At 39.6% G+C, this 24381-nt stretch overlaps 3 protein-coding genes across 5 annotated transcripts; 2 read left to right on the top strand and 1 right to left on the bottom strand.

Moving 5' to 3' along the window:
• Window positions 1-6048: 6048 nt before the first annotated feature.
• cxcr2 (chemokine (C-X-C motif) receptor 2) lies at window positions 6049-7851 on the top strand (the record flags this gene model as incomplete). Its single annotated transcript, XM_083922147.1, has 2 exons — window positions 6049-6054; window positions 6775-7851. The coding sequence occupies 2 exons, from the start codon at window positions 6049-6051 to the stop codon at window positions 7849-7851; spliced, it is 1083 nt and encodes a 360-aa protein (XP_083778273.1).
• Window positions 7852-12412: 4561 nt separating this feature from the next.
• Window positions 12413-16347, top strand: faima (Fas apoptotic inhibitory molecule a). Of its 2 annotated transcripts, XM_083922125.1 has the most exons (5): window positions 12413-12456; window positions 13302-13435; window positions 13575-13803; window positions 14436-14485; window positions 14783-16347. In XM_083922125.1, exons 2-5 carry the CDS (start codon window positions 13322-13324, stop codon window positions 14930-14932), a joined length of 543 nt encoding a protein of 180 aa, XP_083778251.1. In that variant the 5' UTR covers window positions 12413-12456; window positions 13302-13321; the 3' UTR covers window positions 14933-16347. The 2 variants fall into 2 exon arrangements, with proteins under 2 accessions (XP_083778251.1, XP_083778250.1); XM_083922124.1 differs by lacking the exon at window positions 12413-12456 and having other exon boundaries at window positions 13131-13435.
• Window positions 16348-17275: 928 nt separating this feature from the next.
• On the bottom strand, window positions 17276-24355 carry parp9 (poly(ADP-ribose) polymerase family member 9). Of its 2 annotated transcripts, none has more exons than XM_083922121.1 (8): window positions 24216-24355; window positions 21909-22771; window positions 21314-21529; window positions 19876-20091; window positions 19354-19414; window positions 18682-19160; window positions 18298-18457; window positions 17276-18127 (listed from the first exon to the last, which is right to left on the bottom strand). In XM_083922121.1, the coding sequence occupies exons 2-8, from the start codon at window positions 22764-22766 to the stop codon at window positions 17853-17855; spliced, it is 2265 nt and encodes a 754-aa protein (XP_083778247.1). In that variant the 5' UTR covers window positions 22767-22771; window positions 24216-24355; the 3' UTR covers window positions 17276-17852. The 2 variants fall into 2 exon arrangements, with proteins under 2 accessions (XP_083778247.1, XP_083778248.1); XM_083922122.1 differs by having other exon boundaries at window positions 18682-19157.
• Window positions 24356-24381: the final 26 nt, after the last annotated feature.

The raw sequence follows: 24381 nt of genomic DNA, 5'->3' as shown, positions 1-24381 counted from the left end.
AACCCACCACTCACTCATAAAAAAGAAATATAATAAATTCATAACTCTTGACTGACAGTATTTCTTCACCCACAAATATACAGGTAGGTCACTGCTACTATTTTTGAAACAGCAGCTTTTACCCAGCGCAGCTGTTTGCAATGTTGGCTATGATTAAGAAGTCAAAGGGATTCTTAACCCATTTGGATCCAGGTGTGCGTCATGGCAATGTGGGCATTATGTTCAGATGAACAGTGTCTGGACTGTCTCAGTGGAAGAAGTTCCAGCAGAACAGAGCATCTGGGATCTGCCATGACACAGAGCTGGATTAAATTCGCAAAATATTTCTTTAAACTCCTTCACCTGATTAACTGATTAACTGACATCTTTTAAATCAGAATTAAAAGATGTTTACCTCTAAAATGAGAACGTTTGGTTGGTTGGTTAGTGGGGGGCTTGGTTTTGACTCGATTGGTCAAAAGCTTTCTCAGCTAAACCGTACACTAAAAAACTTTTAAGCAGAGATAGGCAGTAACAGTCACTGACACTTCATCAGAGTCTCCTCGGCAATGATTGGTTTTAGGTCAGGCACGGTGGAATCTAGCAGATGCCATTAGGAGCACACAGAGAGGGCTCTGGGAGCAAACAGAAGCAGAAGCTGGAAGTAGAGATACATGACTTTTTCACACATCATCTGTCTCATTGTGCTGTCAGGTTATAGGGACAGTTTCAGTAAATATGAAAAAAAGTATATTTAATAGAAAGTTACCGACTTCAGCTTTAATTGATATGCATCCAAATTAGCTGGATTCCCTGCACATAAAAGTGTATGTCAGGACCAGTGGCGTGTAGCGCGGTAGAGAAAGATACACTAAACCCAAAATCATTTAGCAGGAACCAATCGACAAATTAGAGGAGACTGATCAATCATGTCTCAGCTCCACTGCTTTCAACAACAACACTAACACAATAATGACTAAAAATTAATAAAAGGACAGGCTAACAATAAAAGCTAACACTGTTCCATCCACTATTGTAAATGAGTCAGAAATACCAGTGGGTTTATTCTCAGATTTTGTCCTTCTTTTTTTAAATCAGAGAGGCTGAGCAAATGCATGACCCTGAAATAAACTTTTATCTAAGATGAATTCAGCTTATTTGGTCGTTTGAATTGGTTGTAGCTTCCTAGTGCTCGTCTTCTCTGAGCATTAACTCCTAACTCGTAGTTATTACACAAAAGTACTTTCGGGACGTGAATGGGGTAAAAGCATGGAGACAGCTTCGACTGGGTAACCTTTCCTTTTTTAATGAACCTCATATCCCTCCGCCAACCTCAACCGCCACTGAATCACAGGCAGAGCACAACACGTCAGACAGTTCCTCCGTTAATCCAAAGAACAGGACACACTACAAATCTACAATCAAATCAAACATGCAACTCAACTCATTTCAGTCACAAAAGAAATCTCATCTTACATTCTTCCCTTTCTTCAGATGAAATGTCCCCATTTCAATAAATCTCATCTTACATAAGTAACTGTGAATTAACATTCCTTAATGGATGATCTGTTAAAGTGGAACTAATTATATAAAGTCCTAGTGACTTGATCATTTGTTAATGCTTCACCAAACATCCATCATTATTTCATGATGGATAAGTTAAGTTATCAGTCATGCATTAGTTAAACATGACTTAAGTGTATGATTTGTAGCATTATTGTAAAGTTTGAGTCTCATTTATGTTCTTGTTATGAAGCTCACAATGCTGCAGCAAATTAGCAGACGCTCACTGAAAAATGAAATGATAAAATGCGTATGATCAATATAAAGTGTGTTCTGTTCATTCTGAACTGTGAGTTATAAATATAGTTATTGTGACAAGGAATGTCTGGAAACATTAACTGAGTGTTCGATGGAAGAGAGAGAGGCCTTGTCCTCTACTGTGCCTCGCCCAGTCATATGTCACATCCTTGCAGAAGTAGTTTCCATGGAGCTAGCTATCCATCCCATGAGGAAAAAAAATCCCCAGATCTTGGGGTTTGATGCATTGGAAAGTTTCTAACCGGCTTAACCATTTTGTCACCAAGTACTTCTGGCACTTTCTCTATAAACAATCAAGACTTGACCTGTTTCTTAGTTATCTAAATGTACAGCTTTTCAAATACTGGTATGCAAATACTGGTATGCATTGGTTAATTAGAGCTCATGGAGTGGTTAAGGGACAAGTGATGACTTTTGACCTCTGCCCCTCCTTCAGGCTACAATGTGCTGATTAGAGCAGGCTGTCTGACAGATGGAAAAAGACGACAGTCTTTAAATGGACACGGCAGCGTTATATTAGGAAACTTTTCCTTTCAGTTAGCGCTGAGAGCAGTCAGAATGGGGGTGTAGGGTCTCCAGGAGTCACCAGTGACGGAGCCTTGTGGTGGTGGTGTCAGCCAAACTCAGTTTAACATCTGTGGTGGGAGGTTCCTAAATCGATGAGTTCTTTTCTGATTTCTATGGATGCCTGGTTTAATGCAGATTATGTTAAGACATTTCCCATGCAGTCAGTTTGCAAATATATGAGAATTAAAAGATAAGAACTTGTTGGTGTCAGTCCAACAGATTCAATGCAACACAGTCAAACAATCTATAAACCTTCAAACATTCATAATAACACACTGTAAAAAAAAAAAAAAGAGAGAGAAAAAGATCAGTCTGAGTTAGGTTATAACTATTTATTAAAAAAAGTGATTAGGCTAATGAGTAACTAATTAAGAGATGGTGCTTCTGTCTGAAACCAGTATTGGGCCTGACCTTTCCTTGCTATTGTTTCTACATTGTTGGTGTTTCTACATACATAATAATAGAATAATATTAATATTTTTGAGTATTTCTTACCATTCTGTGAGTCACGTTGCTGTCTTTCTCCTTTTATTTTAGTAATATCTGTTTTCATGCATTTTGATGATCTTTTTTTTTTTACATATAATTTTCATTTTTATTCTTTTATTCAATCCTTAGCTTTTCTGAAAATATTCAGTAATTTAATGCACGCTGCATAAAGTTAGGGGACTCAACATATCCTGTCTTTTGGTCCTGTATGGATACAGCTCCAGAAACACTGGATCCCATATTGTAATGGCATCTTTCATTTCAACCCTGCCTCCTAGAATCCGAGTTATTTTAAACCCCAAACCTCAAGTTTCTTATGCAGACTATATGGTGAATGGAAAAAAACAACTGATGAAAAAAATGAGCAGTGTTATTCCTCCTGAGCTGCTTTTACTGGCCGGCTTCTCCTCACAATGAGATAATTGAAGTTCATGTGTAAAATTGGCAGAGTGCTCCATTAAATGTTTAAAAATCGTGAAATGTTTATCATCAGGCCATTTACAATTATTTTCCTCAAAGCAATTTCAGTCAAAAGCAACTGGACTGGTTATTTGTCTAGGAAATAGACATCCTAGACAAATAACCAGTCCAGTTGCTTTTGACTGAAATTGCTTTGAGGATAACCATGGCCTGGACGAATGAGAACATTCACAGGCTTACAACTATTTTTTTTTTTCTTACTGTTTGTCCCAGAGACTGTCTGCAGTGAAGTAAGACTGCTGCTGCCCTCCCCTGGACAGATAGTGATCCACAGCAGGATTAAAATAATTCTAGAAGAGTTTGCAAAAATAAAAAACATATATATCATTTTCACAACTTATGCCAAGATAAAACAGTTAGGTTAAAACCCCTCACGTTTACTGCTACTCATACATTTCAGAATGTTTATGATCTTACATTTGACTTAAAGCATGTTAAGAAAGCTCTGCAGGTGTGGTTGGTTAGGGGCACCCTTTTGAAGTCTTAGGTCTTAGGTGGCTTGCGAAGATAGAGAGAGCAGAGCATGCAGCTTTCTACACAATGGTTTTAAGTGACTGTATAGTATGAGACCATTAGTCATCATATCTGAAGCAGTGAAAGAAAAATGTCTAGTGTTCTGCTTTTGGAAGTCTGTTGCAACAGTTAGAGGACAGTATTCAGTCGCAGAGACATACTATAGAGAAAAAATAGGCAATGATCTATGAAAAGGTGTTCACTAACACAATGTGAGACCTAAATACTAGATATACCTTCATACTGTCTGAATGCACAAGTACATTTCCAAATGACAATGATTGGTCTGACTTTCTGGTACTTTCTTGTCAAACTTTAAGGACATACTCTGTTGGCACCCCTGTCAAATAGTACATGTAACATTTGTCTTTTTTTGCAGACTTGCTTGTTTCCTGTTGTAATTTCCTTTCATTTGATGTGCATTATGTTTGGTGAAAATGTATGAAGCCCATAATAGTCCTGACTGTACACAGGCACATTACACTCTGATGACCTGCAGCCATTAGTTAACTGACAGTTACAAGTACATATAGAGGAATAAAAGATAAAATACAACAAAATGCAACAATAACACAAACCACAAGCACTTTCAGCCTACATACATAAAGCAACTAACCCTACTTGTTTTTCAATTAAAAGGCAAGGGTCCATAGATTGACCCCTGTGGAACCCCAGATATACAATGTTTTTTTTGACAAATAACAACTACAAATGGAAACACTGAGGCTACAGTCCTTCAAGTAGAATGGAAACAGTGAAGAACAGGGCTTGAAAGGTCAACCCGAACACATTATCAACTGAGTTAAAGCAGGATTGACGTACAGCACTGCTACAATGGAAACTCTTCACCCTTGATCTTGAGGTCACTGATTTCTCTTACGAGCGCTTTTTCAAGGCGTTGTTACATCTGAAACCCGACTGAATACATCATGTGCTCTAAATAATATTTTCCAAATGTCTATATTCAAGGTTTTCTAGTATATCATAGTTTTTAAATGAGTCTGTAGGCAACAATTAAAATGTTTTTTAGCTATGTTGAAGTCTACATCAAACCATAAATCATCAGTACAGTAAATTTTTTGCAGCTTTGCAGGTTCAACTTATCAACATCCAACATCTAATCGTGAGATCAAACATCAAAGTTTTGAGAGAAGACAACCTGTTGTGAAGGATGTCTTATTTATGTAGATTTCTGAGATGATAATATTCATGGTTAGCCTACTTCCCCTGAGTGATACATGAGCTTACTGCCACCATCACTGTCATTACACAAGGACTTCTATTACGTCTCTAAGTAAAGACAACGCTCTTTAAGAAATAGCTTTATTCCTGTTAACGTGTGTGCAACAAGAAAGGAGGGATGAAGCTGCAACTTTTGATCGTTAGCGTTTTGAAGTATTTGGTTCTAACCAATCAAGAAGATGAAAAACAGGTAAACAATGTAACTCTCTGAATTTGTGTCATTTTCAAGTTGTAGTTAGGGTATTGAATTGTCCTTCAAGTTTTTCAAAATCAAATTTAAAGTGAATGTGAGAAAATGATTAGTTTGTTCTGCCTTTTGGTGTAATTGTATAGTAAATATATGTTATTATGATACAGTGATGTTCAATTCTGTTGTCTAAAATGGTGATATTAATTTAGATAATAAATAATAATAATTTTAATCAAAACCTTAAAACACCAATTGCGTTTGGTTTGGGAGTTAAATTCAACATTTTTTACCAAGTTTTTGCCAAATTTCACACTATTAAAGCTGCATTAAGCAACTGCATTCACCAGTCAGTCAGGAAATTCTGTACGGCCCAACAACAATTATTTTAAATTAAAAGTTATGAAAATGTTTTACATTTTGGGAAGTATTGTGTGGATCCACTTTCTTGATGAGAAGAAACCACTTTTAAAGACAATCTGGCAGCAGAACATAGGCATGGCAAATGACAGAATCAGTCACAGGTGAGTTACGAGGATAATGTTGACGACACAAGGTCGGAACTGAAACAACAGGAGACGAGAGTCTAACAAAATAAAACCCAACTGAGAACTCTCGTTTGGAGAACTTTTGGGAAGGGGCGAAAATACTGGTTTCTGATTTGATAAAGCATTTGTCTATCACCAACGTATGGGCTAAATCAACAAATTAGATCAACAAAGCGTATGAAACACTAACTGCGTCGAGGCAAAGCACAGAAAGTAAACAACATGTGGGTAAAGGATATTTGCCGTTTGTGTAACGTAAATTTACGGATACGGAATTTCAGGTGCCCGGTCCATATTCCAACAGAAGGATCCAAGAGAAAAAAGCGTACGCGAGCTGCTTGCTCGATAGCTGCGCTCATCTCATCCGGGGAAATGGCCATGTTGTTTACACTGAACAGTTGCTTCTCATTGCGTCACATTTCGACTCGCCTCAAAACAAACTCTGATTTGTTCGGTCGCTGGTCAAACTTCTCCAAATTTTCTCCGCCGCACATTACCAAACTGATCTGCAAGTAAAATACAGTGGAGCTTAGAAATCAGGATGGTCTCAAATGCTAACATTTAACTGTTGTCCAGAAAGTTAAGTGAGCCTCTTTCCCCAAATGTGAAACTATTCCATTTAAGCAGCTCACTTGTGTTTCATTGTTTTTGATATTGTATAGAGAAGTGACCATACCTTACTTAAGGATTACCACTTCATCATTTGGGCAAATGGGGCATAACTTAACCATCTCAGTTCGGTCTGATGACACCCCTTTGACACGTTTTTGGCATTGACGCCACTCTGGGATTTAGACTTATAAGATTCATTACCCAGTGCCTAGTGCAGCTTTAACAGTACTTTTCTATTCTCTATTGTGCCACTATGGCAACACTGACTGATCTGTCTGCTACTTCTTCTCCATCTGGAGTGCTTGTACAAACTCTATGATTTTTGTTTTTATTTAGCTGCTGACAACAGATGAATTCATCTTTGATGAAGCTTACCTCGATTCCATTCACAATTCGACATTGGTGTATGACGATGAACCATCTGCCCCTTGCAGTGTAACTGTACCTGGATTGAATAGCCTGGGCCTGATGATCACCTACATTGTCGTATTTATCATCAGCATAGTAGGCAACAGTGTTGTCGTCTATGTGGTTTGCTATATGAAGAAAGGTAGAGCGAGCACAGACATCTACTTGATGCACCTGGCGATGGCAGACCTTCTCTTCTGTCTTACTCTCCCGTTCTGGGCCGCCGACGCTCATTCCGGTTGGATCTTCGGCAACTTCCCGTGCAAACTCCTGTCGGGCTTCCAGGAGGCATCATTATACTGTGGTGTCTTCCTGCTGGTGTGCATAAGTGTGGACCGTCACTTTGCCATTGTGAGAGCTACACGTGTCATGCCCTCCCATCACCTGTTGGTGAAAGTGGTGTGCGGTTTGGTGTGGCTGGTGGCTGGAGTGCTGTCCTTACCGGTGGCAATTAAGAAGGAGAGCATGTACGCTGAAGACCTGGGCCGGACCATTTGCTATGAAAACCTAACCGGTGAAAGCAGTGACCACTGGCGTGTCAGCATGCGTGTCATGCGCCATACGATCGGCTTTTTCCTGCCACTGGTGGTGATGGCTGTCTGCTACGGCTGGATTGTGGTGACGCTGTGTCACACACGCAATCAACAAAGGCATAAGGCCATACGGGTCATCCTGGCAGTGATGATAGCATTCGTTCTGTGCTGGCTGCCTTATAACATCACTGTACTGATTGACACACTCATACGAGGTGGATCACTTCCAGAGACATGTAACACTCGCTACACAGTGAAAATGATGCTAAATGTGACCCAGGTGTTGGCCTTCATGCACTGTGCAGTGAATCCAGTGCTGTACGCCTTCATTGGGGAGAAGTTCTGTAACCACCTGCTCTCAGCTCTCAACAAACACGGCCTCATCAGCAAGAGGTTTCAGATGGCTCACAGGAAGGGCTCTGTCAACAGTGCTGGGAGCATCAGATCAAGAAACACCTCTGCAACCATGTAAATAACAAAATCCACCTGCTAACTCCTCTAAAGGTCTAGCTTTAGAGTTAACTGAACAAGTTTTATCTGGTTTGTTTAATCCATACAAAAACCAAAGCATTGAAATGATAGTCCCACAGGGGTTTTATGTAGGATACCAAAGCATCAGCTTTGACGTGTGTTTGATACCAACACACAAGGCACCCTTGAACACCTGTATGAAATGCAACTGCTTTTAACTATAAAACCATCTGCAGCAATATTAAACACTTAGTAAGTCTACATAGGGAGAAGGTCAGGGTGGTGGATAGGTAAGCACACTTTCACCCAGGAGACTGCGGTTCATGTCCCATGCATCACTGTAGCTACGTAACAGACTTATTTTGACCCCACCCACAATCTTTTCCTAACCCTATGTCCTAATGTCTTTTGATGCTGATTGATTTAACCTCATTTGAAGTGTCCAACAAATTTGCAGTAATTCATTATAAAGCTGCACAGCCTTTGACTGCTTTGATGGTGTGCCATGCTTTGTTTTTTTACTTTGAAAACTGTTATTATTATATTATTATTTTATTGTTGCTATGTACATTTTACCCAGTTTGTGTGCTTTTTTCCCTTTAATAATGTGTTTTCCTGGTTTTTGATTCTGAGACATTGTGGCTATGACTGAATAGACATCTTCTCATTGTAAAATCTTTTCATTTGAAGTAAGAGTTAGAAGTTAGAAATATGGTGTTGCTGTGCTGTGAACTTTCTTTTCATTTTTGACTTTGAGGTTTTTCTCGCAATCAATGTTTCAAAACAGGAAGAAGTGGTGAAATCAGCTCTCTGTTTTCAAAAAACAAGGTACCGTCTGTCTCGTGGTGAATGTTTTTCATTTGGGCACACCTCTAAGGTCTGTTCAAACTGCTGGTGCAGGAAACACAACAGTCAAATCCACATGTGTTACATACAGAGTGTGGCACAGTATAACAACTTCTAAAATGGTTCAAAACTAATGAACAATCTATTTACAAAACAGATGATGAACAGCCTGAGATATCTTCAAGAGAAAGAAATGCAATTTAAACAATATAGCAACTGTATTCTGGTCAGGGTGGATCAACTGGTAAATTTCTCTTGGAAAACCCGGCACTCTGTGTCCACTTCTCTCCTTTATGACACAATGTTTCCCTGCATGAGCAGTACCTTTGACATTGTTTAGCCTGTATGTAAGCATGTGGGAGCTCTAAAAGTTTGATCTAATTAGGACCACCAAGAATACTTAAAAATGGGAATGAATGACTTCTCTGCTATTTTCACACTTAGCAAAGTCATCCAGCGGGCCTGGTTGGTTCTGGTCGCTGGGCCATACGTTTTACACCTCTGGTCTAATCATATAAATCATTGTCCTACTATTCTCAGTTGTTTGTGTAAAACTCATTTAAACCAAGTTTTTTTTCTGTATTTTTTCTAATAGTGTTCAAGTTATTTTAAATGTCTGTGTGAAATGAAGTTTCTAAGATTTACATCCCAACATGTTGTGTAAATTCCCACAATTTACAGTATGGAGCTCTTGTAAAAATGGCTTGACAGTACAAAAAGTAGTACAAGCAGATGAAATGTATACTTATACTGGGGTTAAAATAAAGGCTTAAACCATAAAACCATGTGTGGTATTTCCTCATTCAAGTGGTGTGACACTTAACTGTTTCATTCATCAAATGAATCCTGTATCCATTGTCTCATTAGACTGAGGAAAATGTCCTCTCCTGTGTCCGTAACATTTTGGACTGTTCTCGTTTTTTGGTTTTGCAATTCACTGTGGATCTGTTTAGTTCATATTCAGTTCTTTAGAAACCTGTTTCTGTTACTCTACCCAATGCTTTCTCATGCTATCCACGTTGTGGCCATGTTCCTGTTTGTGGTCTGGTGTTCTCTTAATTATCATAGTGACTATCAGAATAAACTGTCACCGTGCAAGTATTAACCGTGATGCACCCTAGCTCACAAGCACACACTGACCAGATGTGTGTACTCCATGGGTATAATCCATGGCAGTTGTATCTGTGGGTGAATGTAAGAATAATGTGTTGAAAAGCTGTTTTATGATGTAAAATAACTGAGGATATTGGGGATGGCTGATCTCAAATGTACTCTCAGAGACTGGCCAGGTGCATTAAGTTGCAACCAGCACACAAGTGAGTTTGTATTTAGTTGTAGAAGAAGAAGAAGAATTCCTTTATTAATCCCGCAAGGGGAAATTAAATTTTTTCATTCTGTTATTATTATTCATGTTACACACACACAGGCCCGAAATACACACACATGCACAAACAGGACCTATATACATTACATCGACCTATATACAGCGAGGGGGCTGCCAATGAATCAGCACCCCCAGCAGTTGGGGGTTCGGTGCCTTGCTCAATAGCACCTCGGCAGTGTACAGGAGATGAACTGGCACCTCTCCAGCCACTAGTCCACACCCCATTCATGGTCCACACAGGGACTTGAACCGGCGTCCCTACGGTTCCCAGCCGAGTCACCTGCCGCCCAATATGTAGTTTACCTGTTTGAAGGGCCTATCCCAAGCTTAGTCTCTGCTCTGTATAAGAAAGGTGATAAGAGGCGATGACCTCGAAAAGGTCCACAGGTCTGACCCATATCTGATCAAAAATAAATAGAGGAAGTACAGTATTTAGCAAGCATATTCTGCCATTTTCTCATTTTACAATTAAGTTTAATCTCTACTATTTAATATAAGTGCTTTTTTATTTTGTGCTCTGTCTGTCAAGACGTTCGATTTGTATTCTTATCATTATACAAGATTACTATTCATTGTTTTTGCAGCAGCATTTGTGTCTGTGTTAATTATGTCCTCATATTTTCTATAAAATGTGTCAAATTTATAAAAAAAATAAATGTCTCAAATTATAGATTAGGGTCTTCTTTATTAATAAACACAGAATAATGCACATTAAAATACTTTTTTATTTATTGTTTTACATTTACATTCTTTTACAACATAGTTAAATGTATGTGCCTGAAATTCCTGTTGGTAGTTTATGCTTATTCCACTGAGACCATTTTCAGGAAATGCCATATGGTTTATAGACAATTAGAAACCAGGCCACCTATAATAATTAGTATTTGAGTATGTTTTCCTCACTAAACATGTCACTATTCTTACATTGTGTTTTTTTAACAGAAAAACCCATATTTTTTCAAAGATACTGCATAATAGTAATGACCATATAAAAAATGTCAAAAATGCATCGTCACTCTTCCTATCCCTCTGATCTGATGTAATAGTGAAAACAAAGCAGAAGGGACACTTCTTAAAGGATATTCTGACAACAACCGCTGTGTAACAGTGCACATACTGTATCTCTATGTCCTTAAATTAGAAGAAGTTAACATACTGTTTATCAATAGACAAAAAAAGCCTTCTGCCACAAGACGGAGCCGTTTTCCACCAAAAGAATCATTCAGTCAGTGAATCACTGAACTTGTTTGGGTGGGTCACTTGTGTTCTTAATGCTTACTAGTACATAGAGCTTGGTGACAAAAGGAAAAGTATTTAATTCAGAAAATGTATCATTGTGAGTGCTACAATATATATTATTGGGGTATTAGAATAGAATAGAATATAACAGAATAGAATAGAAGAATTGTCTTTATTGTCATTGTACCAGTACAACGAAATTTACAGTACAATCCCTTAAAGTGCAAAACTAATTTGACATTAAAAACATCAAAGAGAATAGGCTAGACCTTTAAAAGACACATTTAAAATGACAAGCTTACACACCAACACGCACACACACACACACACACACACACACACACACACACACACACACACACACACACACACACACACACACACCGTATAAGCTTAAGGAGACAAAACAAAAAACAGTAGATTGCAGAGAGCCTGAGCATCATGTACCATCATAGGTAAAGGTATTTGCGGTATTTAGGTCTAGCATTTTACTGCTGGAGCTGGAGCTGGTCAATATAGAGCTCCTTTTAACTAGGCCTGTTGGTTGGTCATATAACCATAACCTAGATCTACTGTTGTTGAAGTTTGTTATTACAGCTGTCTGATTAATGTCGTGGAATATGATTTCCCCCTGAAATGTAGTGTAGTAGAACGATGACCTGACATCACCTGACATTGGTTGGCCTCCACCTGTCGCACCCTGTCCCTCCACCACCACCCTGTAAGCATCACTTTTTAGCACTCAGCTGGTTTTGGTAGGCTGGTAACCCTGGCTCAGGTTTCATGGCTGCTTTCGTTTTCTTTTCTTTTCAATATAAGGTTCAATGTAATTAAATTAATAATAATAGTTATACACAGTGTCAAAAATGTGTTTCTAAATGTCGAAACAATGATGACTTAAATTCAAATGTACAAAGACAGGAAACACAACACAACTGAGTGAGATGTTTAAACTGCCCTTTCCCTCCAGTGGGCGTGGTCAAGCATGTGCGTAGGCGGATGTCATGTTACCATAGCAACAGAATAGTCACAGCTAACAGCGTCGGCAGCTGACTACCTGTGATTAAACTGCGCTAAAGTGGCCTGCCGATCATTTGTTACCCATTGAGCTAGAGTGCTTTCTTCAGGAGCATCAAGGTAATCCTGATATATAGTGAAGGATGATATTATTGAGCTACTGTTTAAGGTTACCCTCTTATAGCAACGACGGTAACGCTAGCTACTGAAAAGAGAGACAGTGTAATGCTTGACTGACACCGTAATGCTTCCCTTGCCCTTTCAAAATAAACCCCCAGTTTATTGCTTTTGTCTCATAGGGGGATACAAATCAGTACCCGCCTCATGAGAACATATTTGTGTTATTTCTGACACGTGTTAGTTTCTGTGTTAGTGCTTTGTAAAGCTCATGGGTCTCGCTGAAGAGCAAATGGTCTGTGAAGTATTTCTGTAGCCTGTTAAGTCTATAGGTTGTACAAGGGAGAGAAAGAAGGGATGTGAAAATTATAATCTATATTTCCACATCAATGTTTTGTACCACATGGCCCCAAGGAGCCGAAGTATTACAACGTATCGTTTTGTTAGAAACCACACGAGAGCTATAAACAAACTTATGTATTTACCAAACACTGCCTTCTTTAATTTTGAAAGGGCAACCCCGCCGCCGGAAGTCGAAATGCCACAAACAGCGACAACTTAACACGTACTCTTCAGCCATGTTTTCATGACGAGTAAACTAATGTTAACGTTTTAACGGTATGCGCTTTATCACCGTACCTAGGCGGTAAAGTTAGAGTCTACCGGAGGAGATACACTTAAACCTGCACTGAAAAGTAGTGTTCGGTTTCACGGCTTTGTTATTAACTAACGTCAGTCCAGTTTGTTAGCTAGCATTAGTTAGGTAAACAGTAGTCATGCAGTTGCCTTGACGCTTAGTAGCCTAACGTTAAGGTTGAGTTAGTTGTTTTATTGTTGGTCTTCGGCAGGGTCTGAATAGGGCTGAAGGATGTCCAATGATCTTGCTGGTGTGTGGGAGGTGGCGCTGAGTGATGGAGTCCACAGGATAGAGTTTGAACATGGCACGACCACCGGGAAGAGGGTCATCTACGTTGATGGAAAGGTATGGAACATGGTCTTTGACTGTGCTAGCCAGAGGAGAGACTAAACGTATTTTATTATAAAAACCTGACCCCTTTTACGAATGACAGCTCGTCATTACAAGGTCAGCTGTAAATTTCTGATTGTCCATCACACTGCAGGAGATACTGAGACGGGACTGGATGTTTAAACTTGTGGGCAAAGAGGCATTCAGTGTGGGCAAATCAGACACCAAAGCAACCATCAACATCGATGCAGTCAGCGGGTTTGCCTATGAGTACACATTGGAGATCAACGGGAAGAGCTTGAAAAAGTACATGGAGAATAGATCGAAGGTCACCAGCACCTGGGTTCTCAACTTGGACGGCATTGACTGCAGGGTGGTCCTGGGTGAGTCTCCCTGTGTTTGTATATTCACTTACTGTCCTCATCATCTAGGTACAATGTCAAAGGTTATTACGGTGCTGTGTGAATCCACCTTCAAGTGTCATTTTTATCACATAATCAGTCATGATAGATATCAGATTCATAGTGTGCACTGTGTGAGTTCTGCCCCTTAAGAACTGCCCACTAATATTAGGTTGGTGCTGAGGTGAAGCTCTTTAACAGGTTTAAGCCCCACGCCATCTTCAGCAACCTCTGTCATCTGAGTGAGCTAATCCTTCTTGTAATAACACTGCTTACAGTCGATCAGGCGGCATGTCACCTGAAGCATGTGCAACAAATAAGAACTACTGTGCGTTAGCGTGCAATACATATCTATAAATCTCAACTGTAAAAGAAGGTAAATAATTCACGAAAGTTGCTGAAATACATATTGTGTCAAGCAGTGTACCAAATTTTTAAAAGAATTTCAGAGTTGTCGTCCGTGAATTTTCCTAGTTGGACCTCATTATTCCGACACCACATGAAAGCAACAATACAAAATGCAACTTGTGTAGCAAGTGTTAACTGGAGTCACAGCACATACTTGTATTCACTGATTTGTTTCATTGATTCAGTATCTATTTACTTTCTTTCAGAGAAAGACACCATGGATATTTGGTGCAATGGACAAAACATTGAGACTGCTGTAAGTATAACAACAGTAACTTGGATACTGATACTGATTTGTTGTGCAGTAAGTGATGAGAGACAGCGGGATCCTCACAGTGGAGGATCTCTCGGCCCTACTGTAAATAATACACAGCTGAATTTAAAAGTCATATTTAAATTATTATACTACAAACTGTAAAATGAGTATTGGTAAAAAGCCTCAAACACCCTGTGGTTTTCCAGTTGTCTGTATACAGTGCAGCTCCAGAGCCGATAATATGAAACTGAACGATTGTTTTCTTTGTCCACCTACATGTCTGATTTGCACCTACAGGGGGAGTTTGTGGATGATGGTACGGAAACACATTTCACGCTCGGAGACCACAATTGCTGCATCAAGGCTGTGAGCAGCGGGAAGAGACGAGACGGGATCATTCACACACTGCTTGTGGATGGTACAGAGATATCTGAATGCACAGAGTGATTGTGTGCGTGTGCGTGTGCATGTGTGTGTTTGTGAGGAAAGGCAGGGAGTGTGTTGAGTAGGGGAACATCATTTAAAGCTATTGGAAACAGAAATATGTTTTGATGGCCATGCTCTGGGTATATTAGCCATATTTTGTTACTGTAAGAGCTGTTCTGTAATCTATGTAGTAAGTGTTGAAGACATATGGAAGCCTTGAGAGGCGAGTGGGGAAAAAAAATCTGATGAACTATTTTCTAAGTCTCATCTAAATTGTTTTCTGAAAGTGTCTATGACTAAAGAACAGGTGGAAAATATTTTGCGAGGAAAATCAATCTAAGATCCGTAGAAAGTTTTGCCAGGTGACTTTTGTTTAAGCTGTCGTTACACACATTTCGGCTCAAGACGCTGCACTGCACCGCTAGCTTATGTTCTAAATCAATAAATAGGACTTATGTAAACATTTATGCATTCTCCCAGGTGAGTTTTCATTCCTCCATGCTCTAAATACAAGGTACATGTATTGTGCGTTAGCAAGTTATGTGACATTATTACTCTCTATTAGGGATTGACTAGTAGGGATTTTTTAGAGCCAATGCCGATACCGGTTTCTTTTTCACCAGCCTTAGCTGATGACCGATACGGAGTGCCGATTTCCTTGAGCAGATATTGTCCGGTACATGATAAACATTAACACAAATTAATATTCAAGTATGTATAAAACAGCTCTCATCATTAAAGCTCTTCGAGAGGGTGGGTTGGGCTATGATATCACTGCGATGGCAAGGGAACTCCGCCCTGCTCCAAGTAGGGGAGAGGGCTATGATGGTCTGCAAGTGAACGCAGGAGGCCTCATCAGCCGTTGCCAATACACGTAAAAAATGCAAATATCGGCCAGCCGATGTATCAGCCTATCACTACTCTCTATTATTCTTTTGGCAAGAGGTGTGTTTTAATCTGTGCTAATCTGCCAGCTTTGGCCTATTTAGAACATAGGATAGTGGTTCATTCAGCTTATTGTGGCCAAAATGAGTAATACAACAAACACTTGAATTGAAAGGTCATAAAAACAGTAGAGAAAATAATTTAGATCAGAAAATTATTGCTCACCAGAATGCACCACTTGCCTCTTGGGCCTTCCATAATAGGACCTGCTGTTTTAGAAGAGAGGGTGCAGCCATACATTTCAGCCACACAAAGGAATTTACTGTTTGAAAATGTAACCTCACACTGAAAACGGACACTTTATGTTGCTGTGAATGCATCAATATCAGCATCAGAGGCCAGATGTGCCATATCGATCGAAGTCAACCTGACTCCTGTGGTCATTAACGTGAGCAGCAGGTGTTCTAGAGATGGACTGTAGAAAACAACCACCTACTTTACATAAAGCCAGTCAACCCCACACTCAACCTGTTCGGCTATGCTCACTTTCTTATATTTTTCAATATTGCACAGTAGGATTAAATACTAGGGTACAAGATTATTCATTGAATGTAACATCATTCCAGTGTGTCCTGCTCTGGAGGGATCTTTGTTTATTCATACTTTGCTGTGTTTAATGGTCCTTGAAGGATTGGAAACTAGTTATTACAGTAATATGTCTTTAGCTTCTAGCTTACAGCAGACTGCTGTAGATGTGTTAAACATCCTAGGTTTCATAGACAATCATTCAGAAGTGACATTATTACCAGTACATCACTTGCTGATATCCAAACATACTCTGGAGAATCCCTGTCATCCTCAGAGGCGATGATTTATGTTGTGCTGTCAAATATAAGTCTATTTTGTATGTAAAGACCAAATGTTGTGGTTATACAGAGTTGAAGCATTTTTATAGTCATGGTGACAAATTGGATATTGATAACGTTTCCAATTTATCTCAAGTACCTGTTTACATTCTGAAAAGCGGGCAGTTACTAGTGAGTGTCCAAATGAAGCTTCATCCGCCGATGACTGTGAGATGCAACTAAAATGACTTTTGGTTGAGGATGGACTTGAATCCTCAATAGACTGTGATTTCTTACAGTTGTGTTATTGTATCAAATTTGAGGGACTTATCTTCGTCTCTCATATGTCCCGCTTTAAAGCTTTACAGTATGTTGAGACATGCTTCTCTCAGTTTACTGTTTTATGTGTACATGTTTGGAAAATGTAAATAGTATTTAATTTCATTAAAATCATGCAGCTGATTGGGGTTTGTTGTCGAGCTTCATGAAAAGATCATCAATTACAAATTCTGAGTAGACAAGTGTGCACAAGTATTAAAAGTCATGGACTGTTTCCACGTTATCTGACGTGCTGTTGGGATTTAACAATCATGTGTCAAAAGAAATGAGGTTGATGAAACAAACTTTTCCCCCCATTGTTTAATTTTGGTATCAGCCTCAGACAGACAACTCACATCCCACTCAATTTCCATGTCATCATTGTTTTATGAGCATAGAATACAATCATACATTTGTAGCCAAAGCTTTTCATCTGTTATCTTAATGGTTGTATTAATCTTCCCCTAAACAAAATGAAATTGATCTTATGTAAGTTTACAATCACTAGCACAATATGATTATACCGGTACAGGTTTGCATATATAGTGTCTTGTGGTGCCAGTTAACAAAAGCCTCATCCAGTGTTAAAAGTAGGATATTGTTGCTATAAGTGCACTTTTAAAGTGGAATCTTTGAATAATATACAAATGATTGTGCTGCTATGTAAAATATCTTAATCACCCAGAAAGGATCAAACATGAAATAATAAGAAACTCTCTTTCAAGCTGAATATAAGCTTTTATATTAACGCTCTCCAGTATATGATTTTTAAGGAGTAATGCAAGCAGACATTTCTTTCTAATAGCAAATACAGCTTGTCCTATTGGCCAGTTGCCTCTGCCACTGGAAGCCTTTTTACTTTTTTCCCTGTTCCACAGTGAAGAAATCACACTTCAAATCTTCTTACAGGTGATTATGTACTTTGGCAGAGCTTGATATCCACTAAATATGACAGAGATATCGGGGCCTCCGTTCACACTGTCGAACAAAATCTGTGGATCTCCCCCCACAGCAGGTGGCAGGATGAGACCTGGTTTACCATGGGTGGAGTTCCCTGTCAGCACCTCAGCCTCCACAAAGTACAAGTACTCCTCCTTCTGTTCCTTCCACACTTTCATGGCCTTTTCCACCGTGCTGGTGAAGTAGATGCCCTCTCCATACGCTGGCTCTGCACACAGAAGATGCAAAACAAACAGAGCTGTATTGTTTGTTTGTTATTATCCCTTTTCAAATGCTGATGTTCTGTATCTGTCATTTTAAGACACTAAAATGATCATTAACCGGATGAAACAACTTAGTTTGCATCAGCAAAGGCTATCTATACAAGTATTATCCTACCATCAGGTGGTGCGTACTCTGCATGGAATCCAATATGGCTGACCATATCACAGAACTGTGCAGGTATGCGTTGAAACATATTTTGAGGGGCGGAGCAGAGCAGCTGGTTTTTCTTCAATTCAAAGAGCGTCTTGAGAACAGCGTTCTCCACTTTGTCCACCTAGAATTAAAATATTTCACTAGTCAAGCAGTGATTCAAAATAAGACACGTGCAGATTATTGATAAACAGTATTTAAAGGTAATTAGTACAAACACTATCTGAGGACCTAATATGTGTGTGGCATGAATCATTTAAATACATGGAACCATGGAGAAATACTAAAAAGGTGTGATTGTGACATCAACAATCCCACCACAACATCAAGCATTTCCATATACTGTACCTTCACTATCTGCAGCCTGTGCTTTTTGAAGGCAGATGATCTGTGAGAGAAGTCTGAGCTCGAGTCATCGACTGTCTTCCTTTCATAGGACACGTTCTTATTCAACCCACAAAGCATGGCGCACTCTTCCTCTCTGATAAACTCCCTCTGGATGTTGCAGAGCATAGCCTCCACCTCCAACCCAGCAACCACAACATCTTCATCTGAATCCCCGTTTACAATTATGCCTGCACAACCTTTTTCAAAGAACTCCTTGATGGAAACGCCCCTTTTCATCAGGCGAGATAGCTGCAGATGTTCTTGCTCGCCGAAGTGCTGGGTAAAGTTATTGCAGATAACGACAGTGCCTGCGGATTTGAAGAGAAGGCCCCTGAGCCATCGTTCAGCCTCGTTTGTTGTTACATCGGAGGGGCCATTCAGGCTGATCTGTGGAGTGGGAGCGCTGCTGCCATGGTGGTCATCTCTGTGCTGAAATGCTGCTGGGAGAAGCTGGGAGTTAGGTCCACTGCTGCAATTAAGGATCACCACCAAAATCCCACTATACTGGTCATTTGCACATGAGCTGTCCTATGTTAGCTTTAGTGTGACGCATTCCATAACCATCCTCAACACAAGTACTTAAATCAAAGGTCACATCTGTGCTATGGCATGATAACTAAAATATTGCGTCACCGTGTGTAAAGCTGGGATCAGAGGCTTTTTTTTGGAGTAATCCCATTCGTTCCTCAAAAGCCTTAAACGAGAAGAGAGACACAGTTAGTAAGAGCATTGGCAATTGAACTTGCATGACCTGAAAAACCCGCTCAAGGATTCTCAGCAGGTGTAGGGAGTGTATCACACCACAGTAAACATGATCACATTCCACCTAACATAGTGCACTGCTGCGCCTACCTGATGAAAACAATAGCGACTTCATACGAAGTGTCACCTTTAAAGTCACTCATTAGTACACAGTATTAAATATTGTCCTTTCGTTTTTTTTATGATGATTACTGTCAAAGAGGCTGTTCTTTAGCCCCCCAATGTAGACACTCACGCTCAATATAGCAATATTATTCTAACAAAGTGTAGGACATATGTAGGACACAAAAACAGTGGGGGAAACTTTTGCTCCAACTGTCTTTAAATGTATCATTTGCCACCCTTAATTTCCCACGCCGTTCTAACATCATGACAGTATTTTTGCAATACAACCTTAAATTTGTCATTGTCAGAAGAAAATATGACAAAATGAACTTCCATCTTCTGAGGGGAATTTCTGGCGAAGGCAATCACTGCATCCGACATGATACGGGCTGCTTCTTTTTTATCAAACCCGAGGAAACCGGTGCCGATGGCAGGAAAGCTGATGGACTTGTGCTTTTTTGCTTCTGCCAACCTTAAGCAACCCAACACTGAATCGAAAAGAACCTGGAAGGAACAAATCAGTGGACAGACAAAGAAGCAAATTCAACATGTTATATATAGTAATATTTACTTTGCTAATAGTGTGAATATATGTAATATTTTCACTTATCATCCGTGCTGTGAGCTGTACTTAATGTGCTGTCTTGATCAAGAGGACAAATCTAAACAAATGAACGAATCTATATTTGATTTATTTACAGTTTGGGGCATATCAGATTATTAAACCAGTGTTGACCTCATAACTAAAAAATACCGTATTTTTCGGATTAAAAGTCGCTCCGGAGTGTAAGTCTCATTCACCAGCCGAAAATGCAGAATAAAGAAGGAAAAAAACATATATAAGTCGCACTAGAGTATAAGTCACATTTTTTGGGGAAACTTATTTGATAAAATCCAACACCAAGAATAGACATTTCATCTTGAAAGACAATTTAAAATAAAAATAGAATAGAGAAGAACAGGCTGAATAAGTGTACGTTATATGACGCATAAACAACGAACTGAGAACGTGCCTGGTATGTTAACGTAACATATGACGGTAAGAGTCATTCAAATCACTATAACATATAGAACACGCTATACGTTTACCAAACACTCTGTCACTCCTAATCACTAAATCCACTGAACTCTTCTTCCTCGGTGTCACTTCTGAACAACTCCGCCAACTCATAGGTACGGAAGTAGCAGGTAGCATCTTTTTTTTCACAATGCACTTCTGCCATGACCCGCCCACGCCCAATTTTGATTGGTTGACGTGTGTGTGTGACGATTGCTGATATACGCCTAGTCTCTTACGTGACTGATATAAATAATAGCCCGGGTTATTATTTGATATTTTACGGTAATGTGTTAATAATTTTACACATAAGTCGCTCCAGAGTATAAGTCGCACCCTCGGCCAAACTATGAAAAAAACTGCGACTAATAATCCGAAAAATACGGTAACCATTTGTTACTAATTACCTGTATACCTACATAACTTATCACTACCTGCCAACAGTAATCTGTTACACTAGTTGTTATATTAACTTTTCCGTTACACTCCACAACATTGGTAACGGCGTCCTTTCAAAATGAAACCCACACCTGTTTAAAAGTGAATGAATCTGCTGATGTGACTGGATTGTTGGCTTTCATATCAGTAGGGGGGACAACAAAAGCTAGGTTGAAACGATTTTTTTAAACTGTAATATGTTATTATTACTGCTATTATTATTTACTGTACCTGTTCCGATCCCGTTTGCAATTTGTCAATGCAAAACGTGTGATACACCTGTTTACATTGCAGGTTGTAGGATTTTGTGACGATCACTTTTCCAGTCTTAGGGACTTTGGATATTTCTTGTTGCATTCCAGGACCGGCTTTCTGTAATAGAGCTTTGGAGATCTGACCGATCTTCAAGTCTTGATTTGATGATGCAGTGTTTACGATGACATCTGTCTGAGAGAAAAGATAGTTGGGAATGCAAACGTGGTGTATGACAAGTACCATGTGCATACTGTCACTTAAATATGTTTTTCCTAAAGAGTAAAGAGGATTATTAAACCCTCTGAGGCACACATACAATCCCGGCCAGTGGGCCAGCATGTAGATACTGTGGTTGTTGTCCTTTACATGTCAATCCTAAAAACTATGGACCAGGCTAGGAGCATGTTTGTGAAGATACTTTAAGCAACCACAACAGACCTAAAAAAAGGGTCGTTAGAGTAAAAGTTATTTGGTAAATATTCCTGAAAATATGAAAGATCCAGCCATCCAAACTGTATAAAATAAGTTAAAAAATTAACTCTTTAATGAAAAAAAGAGTTCAGATTTTTACCTGCTGTTCCTCAATTTTACCCGTCCTCAGTGTCAGGTGGACATTTCCAAGTTGGACAGTCAGTGCTGAGGTTTTGGCATCTCCTCGGGCTCTGCTGTTGGTTAGTATCTGTTGGCACGCTCTAGTCATTTCCTTGACCGTAGGCTCGTCAATGTTCACAAGAAAGATGTCTTTAGGAGAATGTCCTGAAGAGTGAGAGCTTTCATAGTACCGTTTCACCGTCTTCACTATGGTGTCCGCACATTGAGGCAGAGGGTAGTTGAACAAACCGGAGCTTATAGCTGGAATGGCAACAGACTGCAGATGGCATTCCTTAACTCGTTCAAGTATGCTCTCGATGACTTTCTCCAACAGCCTTTCAGACCCTGCAACTTCCGCCTTTGTGGGATATTTTGTGAGGTGTGGGCCCACAGCATGAATGATCTTCTTGCATGGCAATAATCCAGCATCAAAGACAACTGCATCTCCTGTTTTCAAGCAACCATTCCTGATATTGTAATCATCACTATCTTTTTGAATTTGTGCACCGCCAGCAGTGGACAGAGCTAGCGCAAGCCCGCCATAATGCTGAAGATGCATATTAGCAGCATTCACAACAGCATCCACCTGGAAATTGGCGAGGTCAGCTTTCCACACAGACACCTGAACACCTCGACGTAGCACAACAGAAAACCTTTTTTCTGTGACAACAGACGGCCCTCTCTGCTGTGAACCGCTCCGATCACTTTCAAAATTCACACCATCGAAGGTGGCCACACATCCAAATTTGCTTTGAAGGACATCACCCAGAGCAGGTCCACATCGTTTCACAATGTTGAGTGAAGTCCCGTGAAGCGGAATATCTAATTTAGCGGACATGGTTCCTTAATAGAGAAACAAGACACAAAAATGGATGACTGATAATTTCTTTGCATGCTCTATAAATATGTTAAGCTGAAAATGTAAGACATATGACTGACTATGGCAGGAGAGAAACTATTCTCAGTGTCTATGAAATGACACTGTACAACAGTAACAGTGAGTGAGGCATGAAATGGGAATGGGATTATCAGTAAACTGGAAGAACATACACAGACTACATTTGATAAATCTGCATAAGGGGTTTTATAATTGGTTAAATATAAATACAGTTATTCACCACAGGCTGGGAATCAACACTTCATCAGTCTATTAATTGAGGTAGCTTTGTAAGAGATTTAAACCCTGCGTTCCAGTACCTATTATACTACCATGCTATTTAGTATGGCAGGATGTCCTACTGTGTCCAGTCAGACTTATGCAGTATGTAAGCCTGCGTGGTTTTCAGGCTATGCTGAGGTTCAGAGTTCAAGGCACAATGTTACGAAGAAGTAGCGTGTCCCGATTGTACGCACACTGCATTCAATAGTGTAATGCAATTGAATGTAATGTTCTTTGTAAGGGCAGCTGCAGTATGTGCTAGAAGTAAAAATGAAAAGTGTGTGATTTGGAACAGTTTTGTGGACCTGTCACCTATACAATCATTTTAACAGTTAGAAAAACATTATTCCTTACTATTATTGGCAGTGTCATTTCTGAAATATCTTACTATGCATTGGGAAATAACAAGAGCCTCACTATCCTGCAGGGAACCCGGAGTGTAACCCACTTATTCCCCAACAGACGTGAGTGGTGTTTCCTTTCAGTCCAGTAGAGGGAGACAGAGACCGTATCCTGTTTATCAGTCACCTCAAAATCACTTATGCTCCTAGTTCACATTTCCAGAATACGACATTAAGTATAGACTATGTTCATATGCTTAGTATACTACTTGACAATTTATAAACAAGAAAGTCGACGGCTATTACGCTTTAGTTGCTTTAGTTTTTGTAAAAGGTAAAATTTGGACACTTTAAAACGATAAAACCAAAAATTTCCCCCACATTTAGTAAGCCTACTGTTTCCTGAGACTCCAGTCGTGTTATGCAACTCGCTCCTCAATTGCACTGCACTTAAAAACTTCAAAATGTTGTTGTTGTTTTTTTTAATTTGCTTTCCTGCATTACCGACATGTCAGCTTCCTCATGTACACCGCGCGTCTGCAGGTGTAACAGGAGACACAGGTTTACGAGTTGACTTGTCAAAAACCATAGTGTTCATTAAACCGCCATTTTTGTTTTGATCTCAAATCATACGACGTAACGTTATCAGCGCGAGCAACCTCACGGGGTGTTCACGAGACAACAAAACAAACCGCTGTGAGTCAATAAACGTTAGAACGCTACTGTGAACTCAGAAAATGTAAGACTATAAAGAAAGTGCACTGTGTTCAGATATATAGATACTCACCGCCTCACTGGAAAGTACCGAGGGAAAGCAGAAAGTGAAACTGTAAGAACCGGGTGCGGGTCCTTTCAAACTGCGTCTCGGGCGGTTGGTCGAGATAATTCCCCTTTTCCCACCCCTGAAACATGTGGCGCGTCTCCAGCCGCAGCCCATTCGTCGGGGACAGTAA

The sequence above is a fragment of the Echiichthys vipera genome, assembly GCF_963691815.1.
Source record: "Echiichthys vipera genome assembly, chromosome: 10".
NCBI classification, from domain to species: domain Eukaryota; kingdom Metazoa; phylum Chordata; class Actinopteri; order Perciformes; family Trachinidae; genus Echiichthys; species Echiichthys vipera.
The sequence above is the reverse complement of the archived record's forward strand: the minus strand, read 5'-3'. Positions and strand labels throughout refer to the sequence as shown.

Bases quoted from the DNA above. Each gene is read 5' to 3' on its own strand.
- faima (XM_083922125.1), top strand. From the start codon at position 13,322: ATGTCCAATGATCTTGCTGGTGTGTGGGAGGTGGCGCTGAGTGATGGA. The intron at 13,436-13,574 runs GTATGGAACATG...ATCACACTGCAG, and splicing joins TCATCTACGTTGATGGAAAG to GAGATACTGAGACGGGACTG. The intron at 13,804-14,435 runs GTGAGTCTCCCT...ACTTTCTTTCAG, and splicing joins TGACTGCAGGGTGGTCCTGG to AGAAAGACACCATGGATATT.
- parp9 (XM_083922121.1), bottom strand. From the start codon at position 22,766: ATGTCCGCTAAATTAGATATTCCGCTTCACGGGACTTCACTCAACATT. The intron at 20,092-21,313 runs GTACAGTAAATA...TGTTCCTTCCAG, and splicing joins TGCAAACGGGATCGGAACAG to GTTCTTTTCGATTCAGTGTT. The intron at 18,458-18,681 runs GTACAGTATATG...TTTTAATTCTAG, and splicing joins ACAGGCTGCAGATAGTGAAG to GTGGACAAAGTGGAGAACGC.